This window comes from Pungitius pungitius, chromosome 10, assembly GCF_949316345.1.
Source record: "Pungitius pungitius chromosome 10, fPunPun2.1, whole genome shotgun sequence".
NCBI lineage: Eukaryota > Metazoa > Chordata > Actinopteri > Perciformes > Gasterosteidae > Pungitius > Pungitius pungitius.
This window is the reverse complement of record NC_084909.1, coordinates 4,825,356-4,843,986: the sequence shown is the minus strand read 5'-3', so window position 1 is coordinate 4,843,986 and position 18,631 is coordinate 4,825,356. Positions and strand designations below refer to the sequence as shown.

The 18,631-nt window shown below is 40.7% G+C and overlaps 3 protein-coding genes and 2 pseudogenes across 3 annotated transcripts; all 5 read left to right on the top strand.

The window, feature by feature from the left end:
* Window positions 1–454: 454 nt before the first annotated feature.
* Window positions 455–1,924, top strand: LOC119228910 (olfactory receptor 6N2-like; annotated as a pseudogene).
* Window positions 1,925–2,492: 568 nt separating this feature from the next.
* On the top strand, window positions 2,493–5,298 carry LOC119228912 (olfactory receptor 4E1-like; annotated as a pseudogene).
* A 3,755-nt stretch (window positions 5,299–9,053) lies between these two features.
* LOC119228911 (olfactory receptor 4P4-like) lies at window positions 9,054–9,995 on the top strand. The gene has a single exon (XM_037488901.2). It carries the CDS (start codon window positions 9,054–9,056, stop codon window positions 9,993–9,995), a length of 942 nt encoding a protein of 313 aa, XP_037344798.2.
* A 2,119-nt stretch (window positions 9,996–12,114) lies between these two features.
* LOC134132796 (olfactory receptor 4M1-like) lies at window positions 12,115–12,723 on the top strand. The gene is made up of 2 exons (XM_062564888.1): window positions 12,115–12,588; window positions 12,688–12,723. The coding sequence occupies exons 1-2, from the start codon at window positions 12,115–12,117 to the stop codon at window positions 12,721–12,723; spliced, it is 510 nt and encodes a 169-aa protein (XP_062420872.1).
* A 3,386-nt stretch (window positions 12,724–16,109) lies between these two features.
* Window positions 16,110–17,051, top strand: LOC119228909 (olfactory receptor 5F1-like). The gene has a single exon (XM_037488900.1). The coding sequence runs from the start codon at window positions 16,110–16,112 to the stop codon at window positions 17,049–17,051; it is 942 nt and encodes a 313-aa protein (XP_037344797.1).
* Window positions 17,052–18,631: the final 1,580 nt, after the last annotated feature.

The window sequence follows — 18,631 nt, the reverse complement described above, 5'->3', positions numbered from 1 at the left end:
TCAACAGGTTCATCAGGAAATTCATACATTTACTTTTTCATATATGCATGCATGAGTGTTTCAGATAGATATGTATAAATGTTTCATTGTATGCATGTAAGTAATTCATATGTATGTGTATATGATACAGCAGTTTATATGTATGCGCGTGTGTTGGTCAAGTGTTTCAGAGGAGTATGTATAATGTTTTATATATGCGCGTGCAAAGGTTTACAGAGCATGTATGTATGTGTAAGAGTCTCACTTGTGTGTGTGAGAGAGTGTTTCATTAGTAAAGACAAGTGTCTCAGTACTGTACGCAATAGATAAATATGTCTCAATAGTTCAGTCCTAAACGGCCCCTCAGAGAAGCGGGCCTGCCTGTGCAACTGTGTGTCAAGAGTCAACTCTAACTAACCCACAAGGAAAAAAGAGCACGTTGTGGAAGAAAGCAGCTCCCACGGAGCTGCTCATGTTACCATAACAATACTCTATTGTGCAAATGCTGTGTTGACCTGTGTAGTCCAACAAAATAAAAGACTCCTCCCATTACCTGCACTTGTCCCTAAAGCTTAATCCGGGATCAAAATGTAGAACACAGACCTGTGCAATTCTGAATACTAGTTAGTATAAGGAAGCTCTTGTATGCATGACCAATGTTATATGACATTATGTTACAATGACTATACCAAAGTATTTTGTCACACTATTGATTGTATTTTGATTTACACAGGTATAGACAGGCGGCAAAGTCAAACATAATTATATACGTTGCTGATTTATTGTAAGTGCAATGGAAAACATTACTGATTCCTTTCACTTTAATTTAACCATGTTTGTGAGCATTGGACACTTCCGCTATCCTGTCTTTTTTTTTTGCCTTCTGATCTACAGCTTTGTTGTAGCTGCGAACCTTGTCATCATACTGGTGATATTCCGAGAGAAAGCTCTGCACGCGCCCATGTACGTGTTCATCGCATGTTTATCCGTCAACGCTCTGTATGGTTCCACTGGCTTCTTTCCCAGATTTCTGATGGACCTTTTGTCAGACACTCACACGATCTTACGTCCTGCTTGTTTCTTTCAGATCTATGTCATATACACATATGCGTCCCACGAGTTCACCATTCTGGCCAGTATGGCCTATGATAGATATTTGGCTGTGTGCCACCCTTTGCACTATCACAGAAAGATGACGTCCAAAACCGTTCTGAAATTGGTAGCGTTGGCTTTGGTTTTTCCATCTTTTTGTCTCACAGTTTGCGTTTATTTAACTTCCCGGCTTCCTCTATGCGGTAATGAGATACAAAAAGTGTTTTGCGCCGTGTGGAATGTAGCGAAGTTATCATGCGTTACCACGGTTGTCAACAATATTGTCGGTATGCTTGTGACCGTGACCACTGTTTTAGTTCCGCTTTTTTATGTCTTGTACACCTATTTTCGAATTGTACTGGTTTGCTGGAAAAGCTCAGAAGAATTCATAAGGAAAGTCGTACAGAGCTGACTGCCACACATTGTTTCATTTGGGATTTTTTCTGTCATAGGATTTAGTGATATCGCCTTGAGTCGGTATAATATAGAAGAGATACATCCTTATTTGGCCGTTATCTTTTCACTGGAATTTGTTGTTATTCCTCCAGTTCTGAATCCTCTTGTGTACGGGCTTAAGTTACCAGAAATCAGAAGGCACATTTTAAAGATGTTAATGTGGGACAGACCAAGGATGAGATAGAACACCACCGCAGCGGATGTATGCCTGTGATTTCATAAACATAGACTATGGGAACACATCAGTTCAGGGACAGTGTGTTAGTTTTTATTCTTCTTTGATTGTCTAGTGCAGAAATCTAAGATAGTTAATGGAATATCTTTCCATCAAAAAAAAAAAAAGACCTGTCTTTTGTCTACAAATTCATTTGCACACATATCTACGCCATGTATTTTTCAGGACTGCAGTTTGAAGTAAAAAATTAAGAAAATGTGAAATAAAGAATATTTAGGAGCTGTTTAGAATATATCTGCATCATCGTGGTACTGTGCAATAAACAGCACTTTAAATTACAACAAAGGGATCTAAGCTCAGATATGACATTGTATTAACTTCATTGTATCACATAACTCAGTAGTTGTCAGGCCTGGCCTGGAGTTGGGGGGTTATTGTTCCCACTTCTCATCGAGCAGAGTGTGCTGCCGTGAGCCCCCCTCCTCCCCTCCCTCCTAAACACGCACAGGTGGCCCACTCCTCACGCAGCGCAGCGGTTCCTCTCAGCATCGATCAGAGCAGAGGAACCCCTCCGTCCAGAGTGGAAATAATAGCCCCAGGGCCAAGAAAACGGGTCGGAACCACTGACACAAATTAGCATCATGTTTCATTTTTGTTATATATATATTTCTATAAAAATATATTCATATGTATAATTTATAAATCTATATATAAAACACAGACACAGTGTGCATGTTTTGATAACTTCTTCTTGAACTTTGCTTTCTAGCTTTGAGTTTAAATTCCCAGTTGGAATTGTTGTTGTTGCCAAAGGTGTTATAAAAGAAGGTGTAGAGGGACAACCGACTTTGATGGAGGAGTAGTTTCAGCACGGTGTAACCCTTCTTTCTGTTGGCATTCCTGCTGTGACACAGAGAAAGTAGAATTTAGGGAGAGAGGTATGAAAAGTTATCTTATTATGGATAATGTTACCGTTGTAAGAATTTTCTTTCTATCAGGGTTGAATAAGACACATGATTACAGAATAACACTCTTTTCACTCACTTTACTGTATTACTGTATGATTTTGTTTCTCAATATCTCTATCATCATGATTATTGTATTTGACCAAAACTTACATGAACCTATGTACATTTTATTGTGTAGTTTTTGCATGAATAGTCTTTATGGGACCACGGGTTTCTACCCAAAGTTCCTCTTTGATCTGTCGTCTTCCTCTCAACAGATCTCCTATGAATGGTGTCACGGTTTGGGTCTGCTCTGTCTTATTTTGTAGTTTTCATGTCTCTTGTGTTCCTGGGTGACTACACTTCCTGCCTTGTCCTGTGATTGCCTGAGTGTTTCCACCTGTGTCCAATCACCTGCACCTCCCTTGTGTATTTAAGCCCCGTGTGTCCGTTGTCCCCTGTCGCGTCATTGTCTATGTCTGCCCATCGTTGGTGCACGGTCTTTTTGGCTTCTGTTTGTTTTGTGCAAAATAAAAAGCACAATTTTTGGAAATCTGAACCCCGCGTTTGAGTCCTGCCTGCCTGCCTTCAACCTGCATCCTCACCTCGTGACAGAATGATGCGACCACCGAAGGACTCAGCAGGGTTCAACGTTAAAGACCCGTTTTGGGAAGTCCTCAGCGCACGCTGGGAGCAGATGATGGAGCTGGCCGCCCACATCCAGGCCTTGTACGACAGCATCGCCCCAGGATCCCCGTCTCCGCCTGAACCGGCCCCAGGACCCCCGTCTCCGCCTGAACCGGCCCAAGGACCCCCGTCTCCGCCTGAACCGGCCCCAGGACCCCCGTCTCCGCCTGAACCGGCCCCAGGACCCCCGTCTCCGCCTGAACCGGCCCAAGGACCCCCGTCTCCGCCTGAACCGGCCCCGAGACTCCAGTACCCGCCCGTTCCGGCCCCCAAACTCCAGTCTCCAGCCCCGTCCCCACGACCCCTGATCGTGCCCCCTCCCTCCCATCCCTTGGGTCTCTCCCCCCCACCCCTGGGGGCCGTCTGGGATCCGGCCCTTGAGGGGGGGGGTGGGGTCAGGGGTTGGGCTGCAGCCGCACAGCTCGGCGTCCCCCGCCACCACGACGACGCCGCACAGCTCGGCGCCCACCGCCTCGACGACGCCGGAGCCGCTCAGCTCGGCGCCCCCCGCCTTGACGACGCCGGAGCCGCACAGCTCGGCGCCCCCCGCCTCGACGACGCCGGAGCCGCACAGCTCGGCGCCCCCCGCCACGACGACGACGCCGGAGCCGCACAGCTCGGCGCCCCCCGCCACGACGACGACGCCGGAGCCGCACAGCTCGGCGCCCCCCGCCACGACGACGCCCGGCCGCCGCCCCGCCAGTCCCCCCCAGACCCTGAGGCCCGGCCGCCGCCCCGCCAGACCCCCCGAGACCCTGAGGCCCGGCCGCCGTTCCGGCCGCCCCCCCGAGACCCTGAGGCCCGGCCGCCGTTCCGGCCGCCCCCCCCGAAGGACCCGACACATGGCCGCCATCACCCGGAGTTCCCCGCGCGGCCCAGGATCGTCGGGTCCCCACCCTCCCTCCCCTTGCCTGATTTTCTCCGGTTCTGCTCCCCTTTAGGACCGTCTGGAATTCGGTCCTTGAGGGGGGGGTTCTGTCACGGTTTGGGTCTGCTCTGTCTTATTTTGTAGTTTTCATGTCTCTTGTGTTCCTGGGTGACTACACTTCCTGCCTTGTCCTGTGATTGCCTGAGTGTTTCCACCTGTGTCCAATCACCTGCACCTCCCTTGTGTATTTAAGCCCTGTGTGTCCGTTGTCCCCTGTCGCGTCATTGTCTATGTCTGCCCATCGTTGGTGCACGGTCTTTTTGGCTTCTGTTTGTTTTGTGCAAAATAAAAAGCACAATTTTTGGAAATCTGAACCCCGCGTTTGAGTCCTGCCTGCCTGCCTTCAACCTGCACCCTCGCCCCCTGACAAATGGTGCCTTTTGCAGGCTTTTGTCATGAATTCATTTATATGCTGTGAATTGTCCATCCTAGCAGTCATGGCCTACGACAGATATCTGGCTATATGTCGACCTCTTCACTACCAGTCTGTCATGACAACGAGGAGGGTCTCTCAGCTCATATGTTTCACCTGGTTCACACCTTTCTGCATTCTTTCCATCAATGTTTTGCTGACATCAAGACTGAGGTTATGTGGTGTAAACATTTAACGACTGTTTTGTGTGAACTGGGTCATTCCTAAACTTGCTTGCAATGAATCTGACACCTTTTCAAACAACATAACTGCATATTTTACAATTATCTTTTACGTGTCTCATGGACCATTCATAATTTGGACATATATGCATCTTGTTAGAACATGTGCGAAGTCTAAAGATGACAGGGTGAAGTTTATGCAGACGTGTGTGCCTCATTTAGTCTCTTTAGTCACGTTCATTGTTGTAGTTCTTTTTGATTTTATGCATAAGCAATTTGGCCTAACAGATTTACCTCAGAGCCTTCAGAACTTCATCTCTATGGAATTCTTCCTCATTCCTCCTGTGATGAATCCTCTAGTTTATGGATTTAAATTGACAAAGATACAAAACAGAATTTTGTGTTTCTTTTCTTTCTCTGAAAAAGATTATCGCTATTAGGTATCTAAAAATAAATCTAATGTGAGAAAGTAATGAACGCGATGATTCTTTTCAAGATTAATCAAGATATATGCAATTTTCAGTGTGTTTGTGTTTGTTGTATATCTTTAACTGTTATGGGTATACATCATATGCTGCATGCAACATGTATGATCAAATAGACATGTTATGTCTATTGTTATTTTTGATGCACATAATGCAATAATGGTAAACTAGAAATGTATGCAGACATTTCAAGGGGACTGCATCAAGCACAGCTTCAAAATTAAGCGTGTACAAATCACACAGTGGCATGATTCTCACTTAAGCGTCTTACCCAACATACACACACTCTTTTCTATCCATGCAGCTTCCTACAGGCTTGAGTCCCATCTGCGCCTGCTGAGGCCTTAAGCGCATAACTCTTCTAGTCTACCTTTACACACAAGGCATTGAATAAATATGTTCATCCACATTATGAATCTCCTAAAGTTTACTTGACATAACTCCTTCATTATTGTTTTTCATTTGAAAATAAAGTACTTAAAACTTGTTTGCCTCGTTTAATGTCTTCATTCAATTTGGTCTTTGTTGTACTTTTTCATCTTATGAACACACAATTTGGTTCAAGTATGAAGACATAAGAATTTAACGACTTTAGAAGTTCTGTAAATTCCTCAAGCTATCCTCTGGTTCATGGATTTAAATTCTCTAAAAGCAGAAACAGATATTTTTGCTTATTAAGAGTGTGTCTTTTGTGTTCAAAAACCTTTAGGCTGAAGTACAAAGACATCCATCAGGTTTTCCATCATACGGGCGTAGTCACCTCTTCTTGGTTAAAACATGCTGGTGTCTTATTTAAAATACGTTTATCAAACAAAGACAGAGTTAGCTCTGGGTTGGTTAAAAGTAGGGCCGGGACTTTAGCGCGTTAATTACGATTAATTAATTACAATATGAATTAAGATTAATTAATTACACAAAAAATAACACATTAAACATTTTTTACGCATTCTTACACTTTTTTTTGCACCGCGGAACGTTTCTCACTGGATGAGTTTTGGAGGACTGATTATACTGGAGCACCAAGTATCGTTCATGACTTCAGACAACAACAAACCACAGTGAACATGAACGAAGAAGCTGACGAGACCGTGTCGGGTGGCCCCGTGAATGGGAAATCTTATTATAATAAAAACACAGATGGAAGCGTCGATAAGACCATGGTTGTGTGCAACCTGTGCAACAAGGAATTCGCATCGAGCCTCAAGTATCACCTCAGCGCAAAACAATTAGCAGCTAGCGTGGACGTTAGCCCGACTCCGGGTACAAGGACCTACACCCAACCCACACTGCACCAGATGACTGGTTTAAGGACCAGGGTAACTAAGTCCACGTCTGAAAAAATAACCATGTTCTGAATGTACTTGAAAGTATTGGTCTACTTAAAAAAACCTAGTTTACAGAAGGTCTACTTACCTATAGGCTACCTGAATTTCTGAAAGTACTATATTTCTAAATATGCTATTGCTACACTGGAATTGGTTGAACAAAAATAAAAATCCATGTGAAAAAAATGACTTCTCACTGTTCTCAGGTCAAATATTTGTATGTATGCATGTAATATATGCAATTAATTTTGATTAATTCATTGCAAAGCCTCTAATTAATTAGATTAATATTTTTAATCGAGTCCCGGCCCTAGTTAAAAGTTGTTGCAAAGGCGTATGACACGCCAACGGATCTTCACGTCATCGCTGCATTCTCTTCTCTTAACATATTTTCTACATAGCAAAATCAAATGGCCCTACCAAAAAGCGGAAGAGAGAAGAAGCTACCCGTTCCGGAGGAAGCCCGGGGCCCCTATGTGGAGCCAGACTGAGATGGAGGTGGCCGGGCTTGCTTTGGAGCCCCAACAGCCACCCCAGATCTCTAATTCCCATTGGCTCACCACCTGTGGGGGGAAACTGCGCTGCTACAAGGGTGCTATGTTGGTAATTGGACTTCTCTGCTAGTCACGGAGCTGTCCATAATAAACACCATGTTCATAAGGATGTTCATAAGTGTACGTGGTACCATAGCGCCCTATGCCAAAGATGATGATTGATTTTGTAATCGTATCGTCTGATCTGAGGTAGCATGTTTTTGACACTCAAAGAGAGAGTAAAGCGAGGGCAGAATACTCAGGATAGATCTGATAAAACATAGTAGTGCGGGTGAACTGGGAACGTCTGGAGGAGGCCCTGGTCCAAAAGATTTTCAACTCATACCTCAGGCATAGCTTCCCTCACATTCCTGTGGAGGAAGGGGACATTGAACCAGAGTGGCGTATGTTCAAAACTTCCATTGCTGAAGCCGCGGCAGTGACTTGTGGCCTCAAGGTCCTAGGTGACCATCGAACCCTGTGGTGGACACCGGTGGTCACCGGGTTATGATATCCGGTGGGACTCCAGAGGCAGTTGTAGTGTACTGACGGACTCGAAGGGCGGCAGAGACTGCCGTGGAGGAGGCTTTGGTGTAGCTATGGAGAAGAACTTTCGGTCTGCACCAAAGTGCTTCTGGAAGACGATCCGGCACCTCAGGTGGGAGAAACAGGGACACGTACACATTCCAAGATGTGTACAGTGAGGATGGGACCCTGTTGACCACAACAGAGGAGGTTATCGGGCGGTGGAAAGATCACTTTGAGGAACTCCTGAATCCAACTACAATGCCCTCTTTGGTAGAGGAGGACCTGGAGGCAAAACTGTGATAGTGGAAGACAAGGTTTCTGGTTCAAATCCTGCACATTCACACTTGAGAAGCAGTAGAGACAAATATGACATAAAAGAACACTTTAAAAAAGTGAAGTATACGGAATGCCACACCTTTCACCCTCCATTCCTGTTGCCAGTCCGGGAACCACACCACGCTGACGGAGGCATAGCCCGTATTAATGGGTCCGCAAGAGGCAGATTCACTACACTACCAGGACTGAGTTGGGCAGACTGACAAACCCTGCTGCAGGAAAATGCTGCAAACACAACCACATCAAAACAACACAAAATGATAGTTCCCTGTACTAGCTTTAAATTTAGTTAACTTTAAGCAGCAAGACAGAATGAAAAGGCTTCAAGGCTGTTATTCCTCCGGCCTTTTTTGTTGTTGCAATAAAATGAAATATTCTCCAATTTAACCTATTTTTCTGACTTTTTCAAACCCAATGAGCGACTAGTATTTAAGAATATTAAAAAGGTGAGGTTGACTTGCAGGTTCATGGGAACGGTACTGAAAGACGTTGTTACAAGAGGGGAGTAGTCTTTGGTACAAAGAGAAAATAATCCTATCCTTGGGTCGGTCGAATTTGTTGCACCATCAGGGTTACACAAAATTAACAACACATTTTCACAATGTTTCCATGATTTAAAGTGTCTCTTTTAAATTATCTTAAAAATAATGTTAGAGAGTCACAACATATTGTTGAATTCGGCAGCCAGGGGGAAATGTTTTTTTTTTAAAGGAAGACTTCCATTTTATTTCTGGGATTTAAAGTCTTACAAAAACTAAAATGAAGTGTTGTTTTTCACTTCCTTATCCCTGATAAGGACTTCAGGTCCCTTATCAACAATGGTATTGAGGGTTGCTTTCATGAGAGAATATAAACCACTGGTTACACATCATGTAAGAGGACTGGTGGCCACAATCAGGGCTGCACCATTTGTCCATCGATTGTTGAGGTTGAACAATGGCCATTTCTCTCTGTTAAGTATTCCAATGTGAAACTGTAAAACGTTGTGATGGATAATGTTTCAGTAATAACTATGTTTACTCTTTCAGGTTTAAGTGAGACAACACACTACAGAGTTATTCTCTTTGCTCTGACGTTGTTGTGTTACTCTGTGATATGGCTGGTAAATCTGACCATTATTGTGACAGTCATTGCGGACAAAAAACTCCACGAGCCCATGTACATCTTCCTCTGCAACCTGTGCATCAATGGACTCTACGGGACAGCAGGCTTTTACCCCAAATTCCTCATGGATCTACTGTCTCCTTCACACGTCATTTCTTATGCCGGATGCCTTGTGCAGGGTTTTGTGTTGCACTCTTCAGCTTGTGCTGATTTCTCTCTTCTGGTGCTCATGGCTTACGACAGATATGTGGCTATATGTCGCCCTCTGGTGTACCACTTGGTGATGACTAAACAGAGATTGTGTGTTTTTGTGTTTTTTGCCTGGCTTGTTCCCTTTTTCCTGATATTCCTGGGCACAGTTACAACTGCAACATCGAGGTTATGTGGCTCACACATACCAAAGATCTTCTGTGTTAATTGGTTAATTTCTAGACTGGCTTGTTCTGCCTCTGTGGCAACAATTGTAATCCCAGCCTTTAATTATACTTTTTATTTTGGCCATTGTGTGTTTGTTTGTTGGTCTTATATATACATGATCAGAACATGCCGGAAGTCCAAAGAGAACATGAGAAAGTTCATGCAGACATGTGTACCACATTTGTTCTCTTTAATCATTGTAGTTGCTTCTTTGCTGTTTGATTTGTTGTACATGCGATTTGGTTCCAAAGATTTACCACAAGGTGCGCAGAATTTGATGGCAATGGAATTTCTCCTTATTCCTCCAATTGTTAATCCCCTGATATATGGTTTGAAACTGACAAAAGTAAGAAACAGCATTCAAAATGGCATGTGTAATAAAAACTCACAAGTTGGTTTGCAGAAATGAAATTTCAGTTTGTAAATGTTTGTCATTTGGGAAAAATACTCGATATGTTGATTTATTGTTAATTCTTCAATGATGTGATAGTGAGAAAGTACAGAAGTGCCGACGCAGCACAGAAAGTAGTTTCGATAAACAACCAACAGAATTCACCTCCATTCATCTAATAAGGATGTTTTTTTTAATTTTTTATTTCTGAGGTACATTTAACCTTATAAGGCTTTCAACTAATCTGTATCTCATCATAAAATGTATGATTTGCATCATAATGAAGAATTGAAATCCACTGTGAAAGTAAAAAAGAAAGAAAAAGCAGGGAATGCGAACAGAGAATGTAGTAAAGAAAGGCATTATTTCTTAGTCTATTTGTTTTCAAGCACTCTGAAGTAACTCCACTTGGACATCTAAAGCAGGGACTTATTTCCCTTGTAATGTTTCTCTCATAACAGATCCATGTTTTTCTTAAATACAACGCACTGTTCAACTCTGCCTGATTTTTTACTGAAAAGCTAAATAGCACCTGCTAGTACAAGATATCATGAGCTTTGTTAATGATGTTAATCTCAATTTAGCTTTGTGAGCAAACCAAATCATCTTCTTCACCTTTGACATATGATTGAATATGAGATTTGAAAACCTGGCCCTATGAGTGGTGAATGTCCTTAGATTACGGATAATGTGTTCTTCTGTGGGTAGAACTTTGAATGTGTGATGAGTAGAAATAGCGTTCACCATAAATGCTTAAATAATAAAAACATACAAAACTATTTGTATTATAGTTACTAAGCTCACAAAATGTCTTCCACGTATATTCAAAATAAATAATACCTTTTCCTGATCATCTCACAGTTCTTGAATGAATTAATGGATTAATATCATTCTCTACCAGTATCTTAGCCTGCCTTCCCAGTAGCCAATGTAATCTAAGGCAGAGTTCTTTCTCTCAACACATGAACGATGTAACATGTCTTTTTCTTTTAAATGTCAAATTCCTGTTTATTTGAAATAAAAATAGGCAAAAAATATACAATTTCTTTTTATTCTATTCCCTGCAAACTCATGTTAATGTCTGATTCGATCTCTCTGTGCAACATCCCTGCCGTCACAACATAAGTGGGTTTTAACCTTTGCCCTAATCCATTGCCTACAGATTACATATATGCATTATAACACTTCAAAGTAAAATCTGAATTGGTAGAACTTGATATCTTTGATTAGTTCACATTAAAGTTTTTTGGCCAATTACTGATGATTTTAGTTCATAGCGTCCCTGGCGAATACTTTTTTCCAGAATATGAAGGCATCTTTGAAATTGTGGAAATGGGAAAAGAATTATCAGAAGAGTTTTCAAGGACCACTTGTAGGAACATCATGGTGTGGGAATGCTTTTCAGCAAATGGTACAGGCAAACTTAACATAATTGAAGAAAGGATGAATGTGCAAATTTACAAAGACATTCTTGACAGAAATCTGCTGCCATCTATCACGATGATGAAGATGAAACGAGGGTGGACATTTCAGAAAGACAATGATCCCAAACACACAGCCAAGGAAACTCAACTGGTTTCAAAGAAAGAAAATAAAGCTGCTAGAATGGCCCAGCCAATCACCTGACTTAAATCCCATTGAAAATCTATGGAAAGAACTGAAGATCAAGATTCATAGAAAGAGGCTCATGGAACCTTCAAGATTTGAAGACTGTTTGTGTGGAAGAATCAGACCAGAGCAATGAATGCGACTAGTTTCTCCATCCTGGAGGTGTCTTGAAACTGTCATTACCAACAAAGGCTTTTGTACAAAGTATTGAATAAATATCAGTAAGCGTGTTCAATACTTTTCCCCTGTGTCATTTGACATGATTACACATAACTTTACTTCTGAACTTCTTTGTTTTGGTTAACTTCTTCTTGAACTTTGATTTTTTGCTGCTTTGAGTTTAAATTCCCAGTTGGAATTGTTGTTGTTGCCAAAGGTGTTATAAAAGAAGGTGTAGAGGGACAACAGACTTTGATGGAGGAGTAGTTTCAGCACGGTGTAACCCTTCTTTCTGTTGGCATTCCTGCTGTGACACAGAGAAAGTAGAATTTGAGAAGAGAGGTATGAAAAGTAGTTTATTAATCTTATTATGGATAATGTCTCCGTTGTAAGAATTTTCTTTCTATCAGGGTTGAATAAGACAAATGATTACAGAGTAACACTCTTTACATTAACTTTACTGTATTACTGTATGATTTTGTTTCTGAACATCTCTATCATCATGATTATTGTGTTGGATGAAAACTTACATGAACCCATGTACATTTTATTGTGTAGTTTTTGCATGAATGGTCTTTATGGGACCACAGGTTTCTACCCCAAGTTCCTCTTTGATCTGTTGTCTTCCTCGCAACAGATCTCCTATGAATGGTGCCTTTTGCAGGCTTTTGTCATGAATTCATTTTTATGCTGTGAATTATCTATCCTAGCAGTCATGGCCTACGACAGATATCTGGCTATATGTCGACCTCTTCACTACCAGTCTGTCATGACAAAGAGGAAGGTCTCTATGCTGATATGTTTCTCCTGGTTCACACCTTTCTGCATTCTTCAAAAATTGAACGTATACAAATCACACTGTCTAACTTCTTGCAGCGGGTCGCATGAATGTCACTCAAGCGCTTCACCCGACATTCACTTTTTCTTTTTTTAATCCATGCAGCTTTCTTCAGGCTTGAGTCTTAGATGTGTAACCTGAGGCCTTAAGTGCTTTGCCTTTCTAGTCTACCTTTACACACAAGGTTAATGATCATTCAAAAGGCATTGAATAGAAATCTCTATCTATATTATAAATCCTCTCCCTTCAAGTTCCCTTGACAAAACTCTACCTTTGTTATTGTTTTGCATTTTAAAATAAAATAATTAAATCTTCAAACTTGTTTGCCATCTCTTCATTTAATCTTGTCTTTGCCGTTGATTTTATGAACACACAATTTGGTTTGGGTATGATGTTGCAAAGACTTCAATATTTCAGGGCTTTAGAATTTATGTTAATTCCTTAAGTTATGAATCCGTTGGTTCATGGATTTAAATGGACTAAAAGCAGAAACAGAAATTTTGGTTTTATTAAGTGCGTGTCCTCTGTGTTCAAAAACGTTCAAGCTGTCATGAAGAACTTCAGGATTCATTGAGCTATATTAAGGTGGTTTTAATAAAAAATTGAAGTTGTGACACAGAGGTTTCCTGAGTTCTCACAATACACAGTCCACTAGTGTCTGTACTGCTGCTCAAGAACCAAGAACAAAGACATCCATCTGGTTATATAAATTGTAATATATACGGACATAGTCACCTCTTCTTGGTTACAACATGCTGGTGTCTGATTTATTATAAGTTTTATGAAATTAGCACGCTGGGTACAACTTACAACAAGAAGTAACAGTTGCTGCATGAAAAACACGATACAGGAGGAACAACAAGGGACCAGAGATGCACAAACACAACTTGTGCCAAAGAGAGGAGCTGTGTCTGTTTGGAGGGTTTTTGGTTTTGAATAATCTGACGTACGTTAGATCAGCAAACAATTTATTGCAAAGTGGGTGGAGCCGCTGGTATTTTCTCTGGTGGCAACAGTAGCAGCCACAATAAGCTAACACGCTCACTAGCTAACGCGCTAACACGCTAACAAACTAACCCGCCGGCGAGTTGCAAGCAAGTTGGCCAATGGGTTTTAATTGAAAAAAACTATACCGCCATATACCAGGATATTGCCAGAATCTAAATACTTTGATATTAACATTTTGCCATACTGCAGAGCCCTATGTGACCCCCAACTGTCACTGGAGCGGTTCGCAGCCGAGTGTATAGAGGTTGGAATAGGGATGCCACCCGTCCCTTAAAATAAGGAATCGTCCCGTGTTTGAGTATGAAATAGTGTATGGGGTGCCGTTTGTAAAATGTTGCACGTTCTAAAATCCTGCGCAGTTTTCGTACATTTAGCATTATCATATGAATAAAAAAAGCAGGACAATATTCACATGTCACTTTTTCAAACATTTAGAGACAAAATCATGTAAATACATGCAACAACTTTTCCAAGTACAATGTTTGGCAGTAACACAAAGTTGTTAAATGCAAATGTAAATGTTAAATGTTATATATAAATGTTAAATCTAAATGTAAATGCTAAATCTAAATGTAAATGTTAAATTTAAATCCAAATGTTAAATGTTGTATATAAATGTTAAATCTAAATGTAAATGTTAAATCTAAATGTAAATGTTAAATATAAATGTAAATGTTAAATATAAATGTAAATGTTACATATATATTTAAACGTTAAATGTTGCAGATTATGGAGCAGATTAGGTCGAGTTATAACAACTTCAACGTTCGTGGCGAATGGTGGTTTTTTGAAAATGCTCCCTACACACATAGTTTGGAAATTCTTCTGGAAAAATGCAATTTTTAGAGCCTAAGGTCTAAGGATCACTGCGCGATTTTGAAAAGAATTGGTTTTAATCTCTGGGATGAGTTTGGTCTTTTACAACTGTAAGAAATGTGGTGAAGAAAGCCCAAAAACAGGCCAAAAAGGCATATTTTCAACCATTAATTACAGCGCCCCTTATTCTTCAAAAATTATTAAAATATTAGTATGGGTTTAGGGCTTCAATGTTCACACATGCTATACTTTTGGTGAGGGCAGACCAAGTCATTTGAAGTTAGAAATCTGCCAGATTAAGCCACACCCCTTGTGAAATTAATTAGCCCATATCTCATTGAAACAATGAGTTATCAGCACCATTCTGATATATCAAGGGCACATTGACCAAATAATGATCCACCGACGGTTTCGTGACAATCAAACTTAGCGCTTAGGAGAAATTGCCAAAAATGTGATTTTTACTAAATTCTAGTAAAAACTTGCTAACTTTCAAGTTGATTGGACATCGGGGGCGGAAACTGGCCTACTGTGGGCCAAACATTTTTCCATGCCAAATTTAACAACTTTTTGAATATGATAAAGGCCCCCAAAAGGCCTGCGGTTTGTGAGAATAATAATAATTTCTTGAAATACAATAGGTTTCTCTCGACTAGTCGTAGCGAGGACCCTAAAAATAATAATTCCTTGAAATACAATAGGGACCTCTACAACTAGTCGTAGCGAGGACCCTAATAATTCCTTGAAATACAATAAGTTCATATACGACGTCGTAGCGAGGACCCAAATGAACACATTCTTCACATCCCAGACAAATTCAGTTGCACGTACACTGTGCCTAAATGCACTGAATGGGTTTTGCTGTTGATATCATCTAAAATACTATTCATTCAAAGCACAAAACTGTGATAGTGGGAGATGAGGTTCAGCTGGTCTGCCAGGCAGAAGTCATTCATTGAATGGGGGGTTTTCGGCTTGTAGTTTGTGAGGTGTTTAAAGCCTCTCCAAACTGAAGCAGAGTCACTTGCTGAGAACTGTTGTTGAAGTTTCTCAGAGTACCGAGAATGCCATACCTTCCACCCTCCATTCCTGTTGCCAGCTTGGAACCACACCAAGCTGATGGAGGCAAAGCCCGTATTAATGGGTCCGCAAGAGGCAGATTCACTACAGAACCAGAACTGAGTTGGGTAGACTGACAGACCCTGCTGCAGGAAAATTCTGCTGTACTGGCTTTAAATTTAGGAAACTTTAAGCAACAAGACAGAATGAAAAGGCTTGCAAGGCTCATTTTGCAGCCCAAAAGGTTGGGTGAACTGAGAATCCTCATGAGAAATAAGAGCTTCTACAAGACTTCTCTTAAATAATAAGTTAGAGAGTCACAAGTTATTGCAGAATTGGGCAGCCTGGGAGAACATTTTTTTTTTTAAAGGAAGACTTCTGTTTTATTTCTGGGATTTAAAGTCTTACAAAAACTAAAATGTGTTGTTTTTGACTTCCATATCCCTGAATGGGATTTCAAGTCCCTTATCAACAATGGTATTGAGGGTTGCTTTTATGAGAGAATGTAAACCACTGGTTACACATCATGTAAGAGGACTGGTGGCCACAATCAGGGCTGCACCATTTGTCCATCGATTGTTGAGGTTGAACAATGGCCATTTCTCTCTGTTAAGTATTCCAATGTGAAACTGTAAAACGTTGTGATGGATAATGTTTCAGTAATAACTATGTTTACTCTTTCAGGTTTAAGTGAGACAACACACTACAGAATTATTCTCTTTGCTCTGACGTTGTTGTGTTACTCGGTGATATGGCTGGTAAATCTGACCATTATTGTGACAGTCATTGCGGACAAAAAGCTCCACGAGCCTATGTACATCTTCCTCTGCAACCTGTGCATCAATGGACTCTACGGGACAGCAGGCTTTTACCCCAAATTCCTCATGGATCTACTGTCTCCTTCACACGTTATCTCTTATGCCGGATGCCTTGTGCAGGGTTTTGTGTTGCACTCTTCAGCTTGTGCTGATTTCTCTCTTCTGGTGCTCATGGCTTACGACAGATATGTGGCTATATGTCGCCCTCTCGTGTACCACTTGGTGATGACTAAAATGAGATTGTGTGTTTTTGTGTTTTTTGCCTGGCTTGTTCCCTTTTCCCTGATACTCATAAGCACAGTTACAACTGCAAGATCACGGTTATGTGGCTCACACATACCAAAGATCTTCTGTGTTAATTGGTTAATTTCTAGACTGGCTTGTTCTGCCTCCGTGGCAACAATTATAATCCCAGCCTTTAATTATACTTTTTATTTTGGCCATTGTGTGTTTGTTTGTTGGTCTTATATATACATGATCAGAACATGCCGGAAGTCCAAAGAGAACATGAGAAAGTTCATGCAGACATGTGTACCACATTTGTTCTCTTTAATCATTGTAGTTGCTTCTTTGCTGTTTGATTTGTTGTACATGCGATTTGGTTCCAAAGATTTACCACAAGGTGCGCAGAATTTAATGGCAATAGAATTTCTCCTTATTCCTCCAATTGTTAATCCCCTGATATATGGTTTGAAACTGACAAAAGTAAGAAACAGCATTCAAAATGTCATGTGTAATAAAAACTCACAAGTTGGTTTGCAGAAATGAAATTTCAGTTTGTAAATGTTTGTCATTTGGGAAAAATACTCAATATATCTATATATTGTTAATTCTTCAACAATGTGAGAGAAAGTAGAGAAGTGCCGAACCAGCACAGCAAGTAGTTCAGAAAAATAATCAACGGAATTTACCTTTATTTATCAATCCTGTTTTCTTCAAATGTTTGATATGTCTGAGGTACATTTAACCATATGAGGCTTTTAACTAATCTGTATCTCATCATAAAAGTTTTGACTCATTCTAGTTAGATGTGATTATTGTGAGGCGGTTTATTTGGCGACCAAGTGTCTGCTGTTAGCAGACAGCTGTTATACAGCAGCTGTTGTACACACACGATTCCAAAGCAATCTGAAGTAACTCCACCTGGACATCTAAAGCAGGGACTTATTTCCTAAGTTAGAATTGTTTCTCTCATAGCAGATTTGTGTTTTTCAAAGCTCTGTTAATCTCAAGCTAAAAAGAGTCACTTAAACTTAATTAAACTAACATTTAGATGTGAGGCAATATTTAAGGATGCTCCACTACAAGTTGTTGGGCCGAATAGCACCCACTAGTAGAGGATATCATGATCTCCATTGATGATGTTAATCTATTTTTAGCTTTGTGAGCAAACCTTGAACATGAGCTTGTTTATGTCTATGTACCGATAAAGTGTTCTTCTGTGGTTAGATCTTTGAATGTGTGATTAGTAGAAATAGCGCTTTTCACCATAAATGCTAGAATATTAAAAAAATTGCATTACAGTGTCTCCCAAAATTCAAATGATTAATACCTTTTCCTAATCATCTGACAGTTCTTTTCGATCTATATTCTTCTGTATCAGTATCTGATTCTGCCTTAGTCGGCGAAGTCCCTTAGCTCTTTTAAATCCTGATTAAAGACTTTTGTTTATTTGCTGACAAAATGCCACTTTTTTTCATATTCAGCACAGACAGCTGCCAACTCTCACAGTTTCGCCTTGTGACACATGCACATACGCCACACATCCAATATCTGGTTTTGGGTCGAGAAGCCTTCGTTCCTTTCCTTCGGTCCTTTTTGCTGAACATGAATCATTAAGTGCTCTTAAGAATAATATTATTAACTAAATACAGGTTAGATTTCAGTTGAGAATTAGTTGTAATCAAAATGTCACTCAATCTACCTCAGAAAAATCTTAAACACTGGTCTATTCATTAGGCCAGGGGTATTCAACCAAAATGTGAAGAGGTCCAGTTAGAGCAAAGTTACAGAAGATCATAATGTGACTACTTAGTGTGATTATATAGAGGAATAGAGATGTATCAACAATTGCATTTAATCAATACACGACTAACAAATCAAATGAATTCTCCTCCTCACGTGGGGGAGCTCATGATGGCGTTTGAATGGGTTCTGAGCATATGAGACGATGTCAGTGCTTCAGTGGTGAACAGTAGTATGAACAGAAACGAGTCCATCCATTTCGGATTAAATGCTCTACTTTTGCTGTCATTTTTTATCACCCGTCCCTTTCTTGCTTTCTCAGTCTCACTCAAATTTCACTGAGTTTTTCTTTGGTGGAGTAGTATTACGTGGAACGGTTTAAC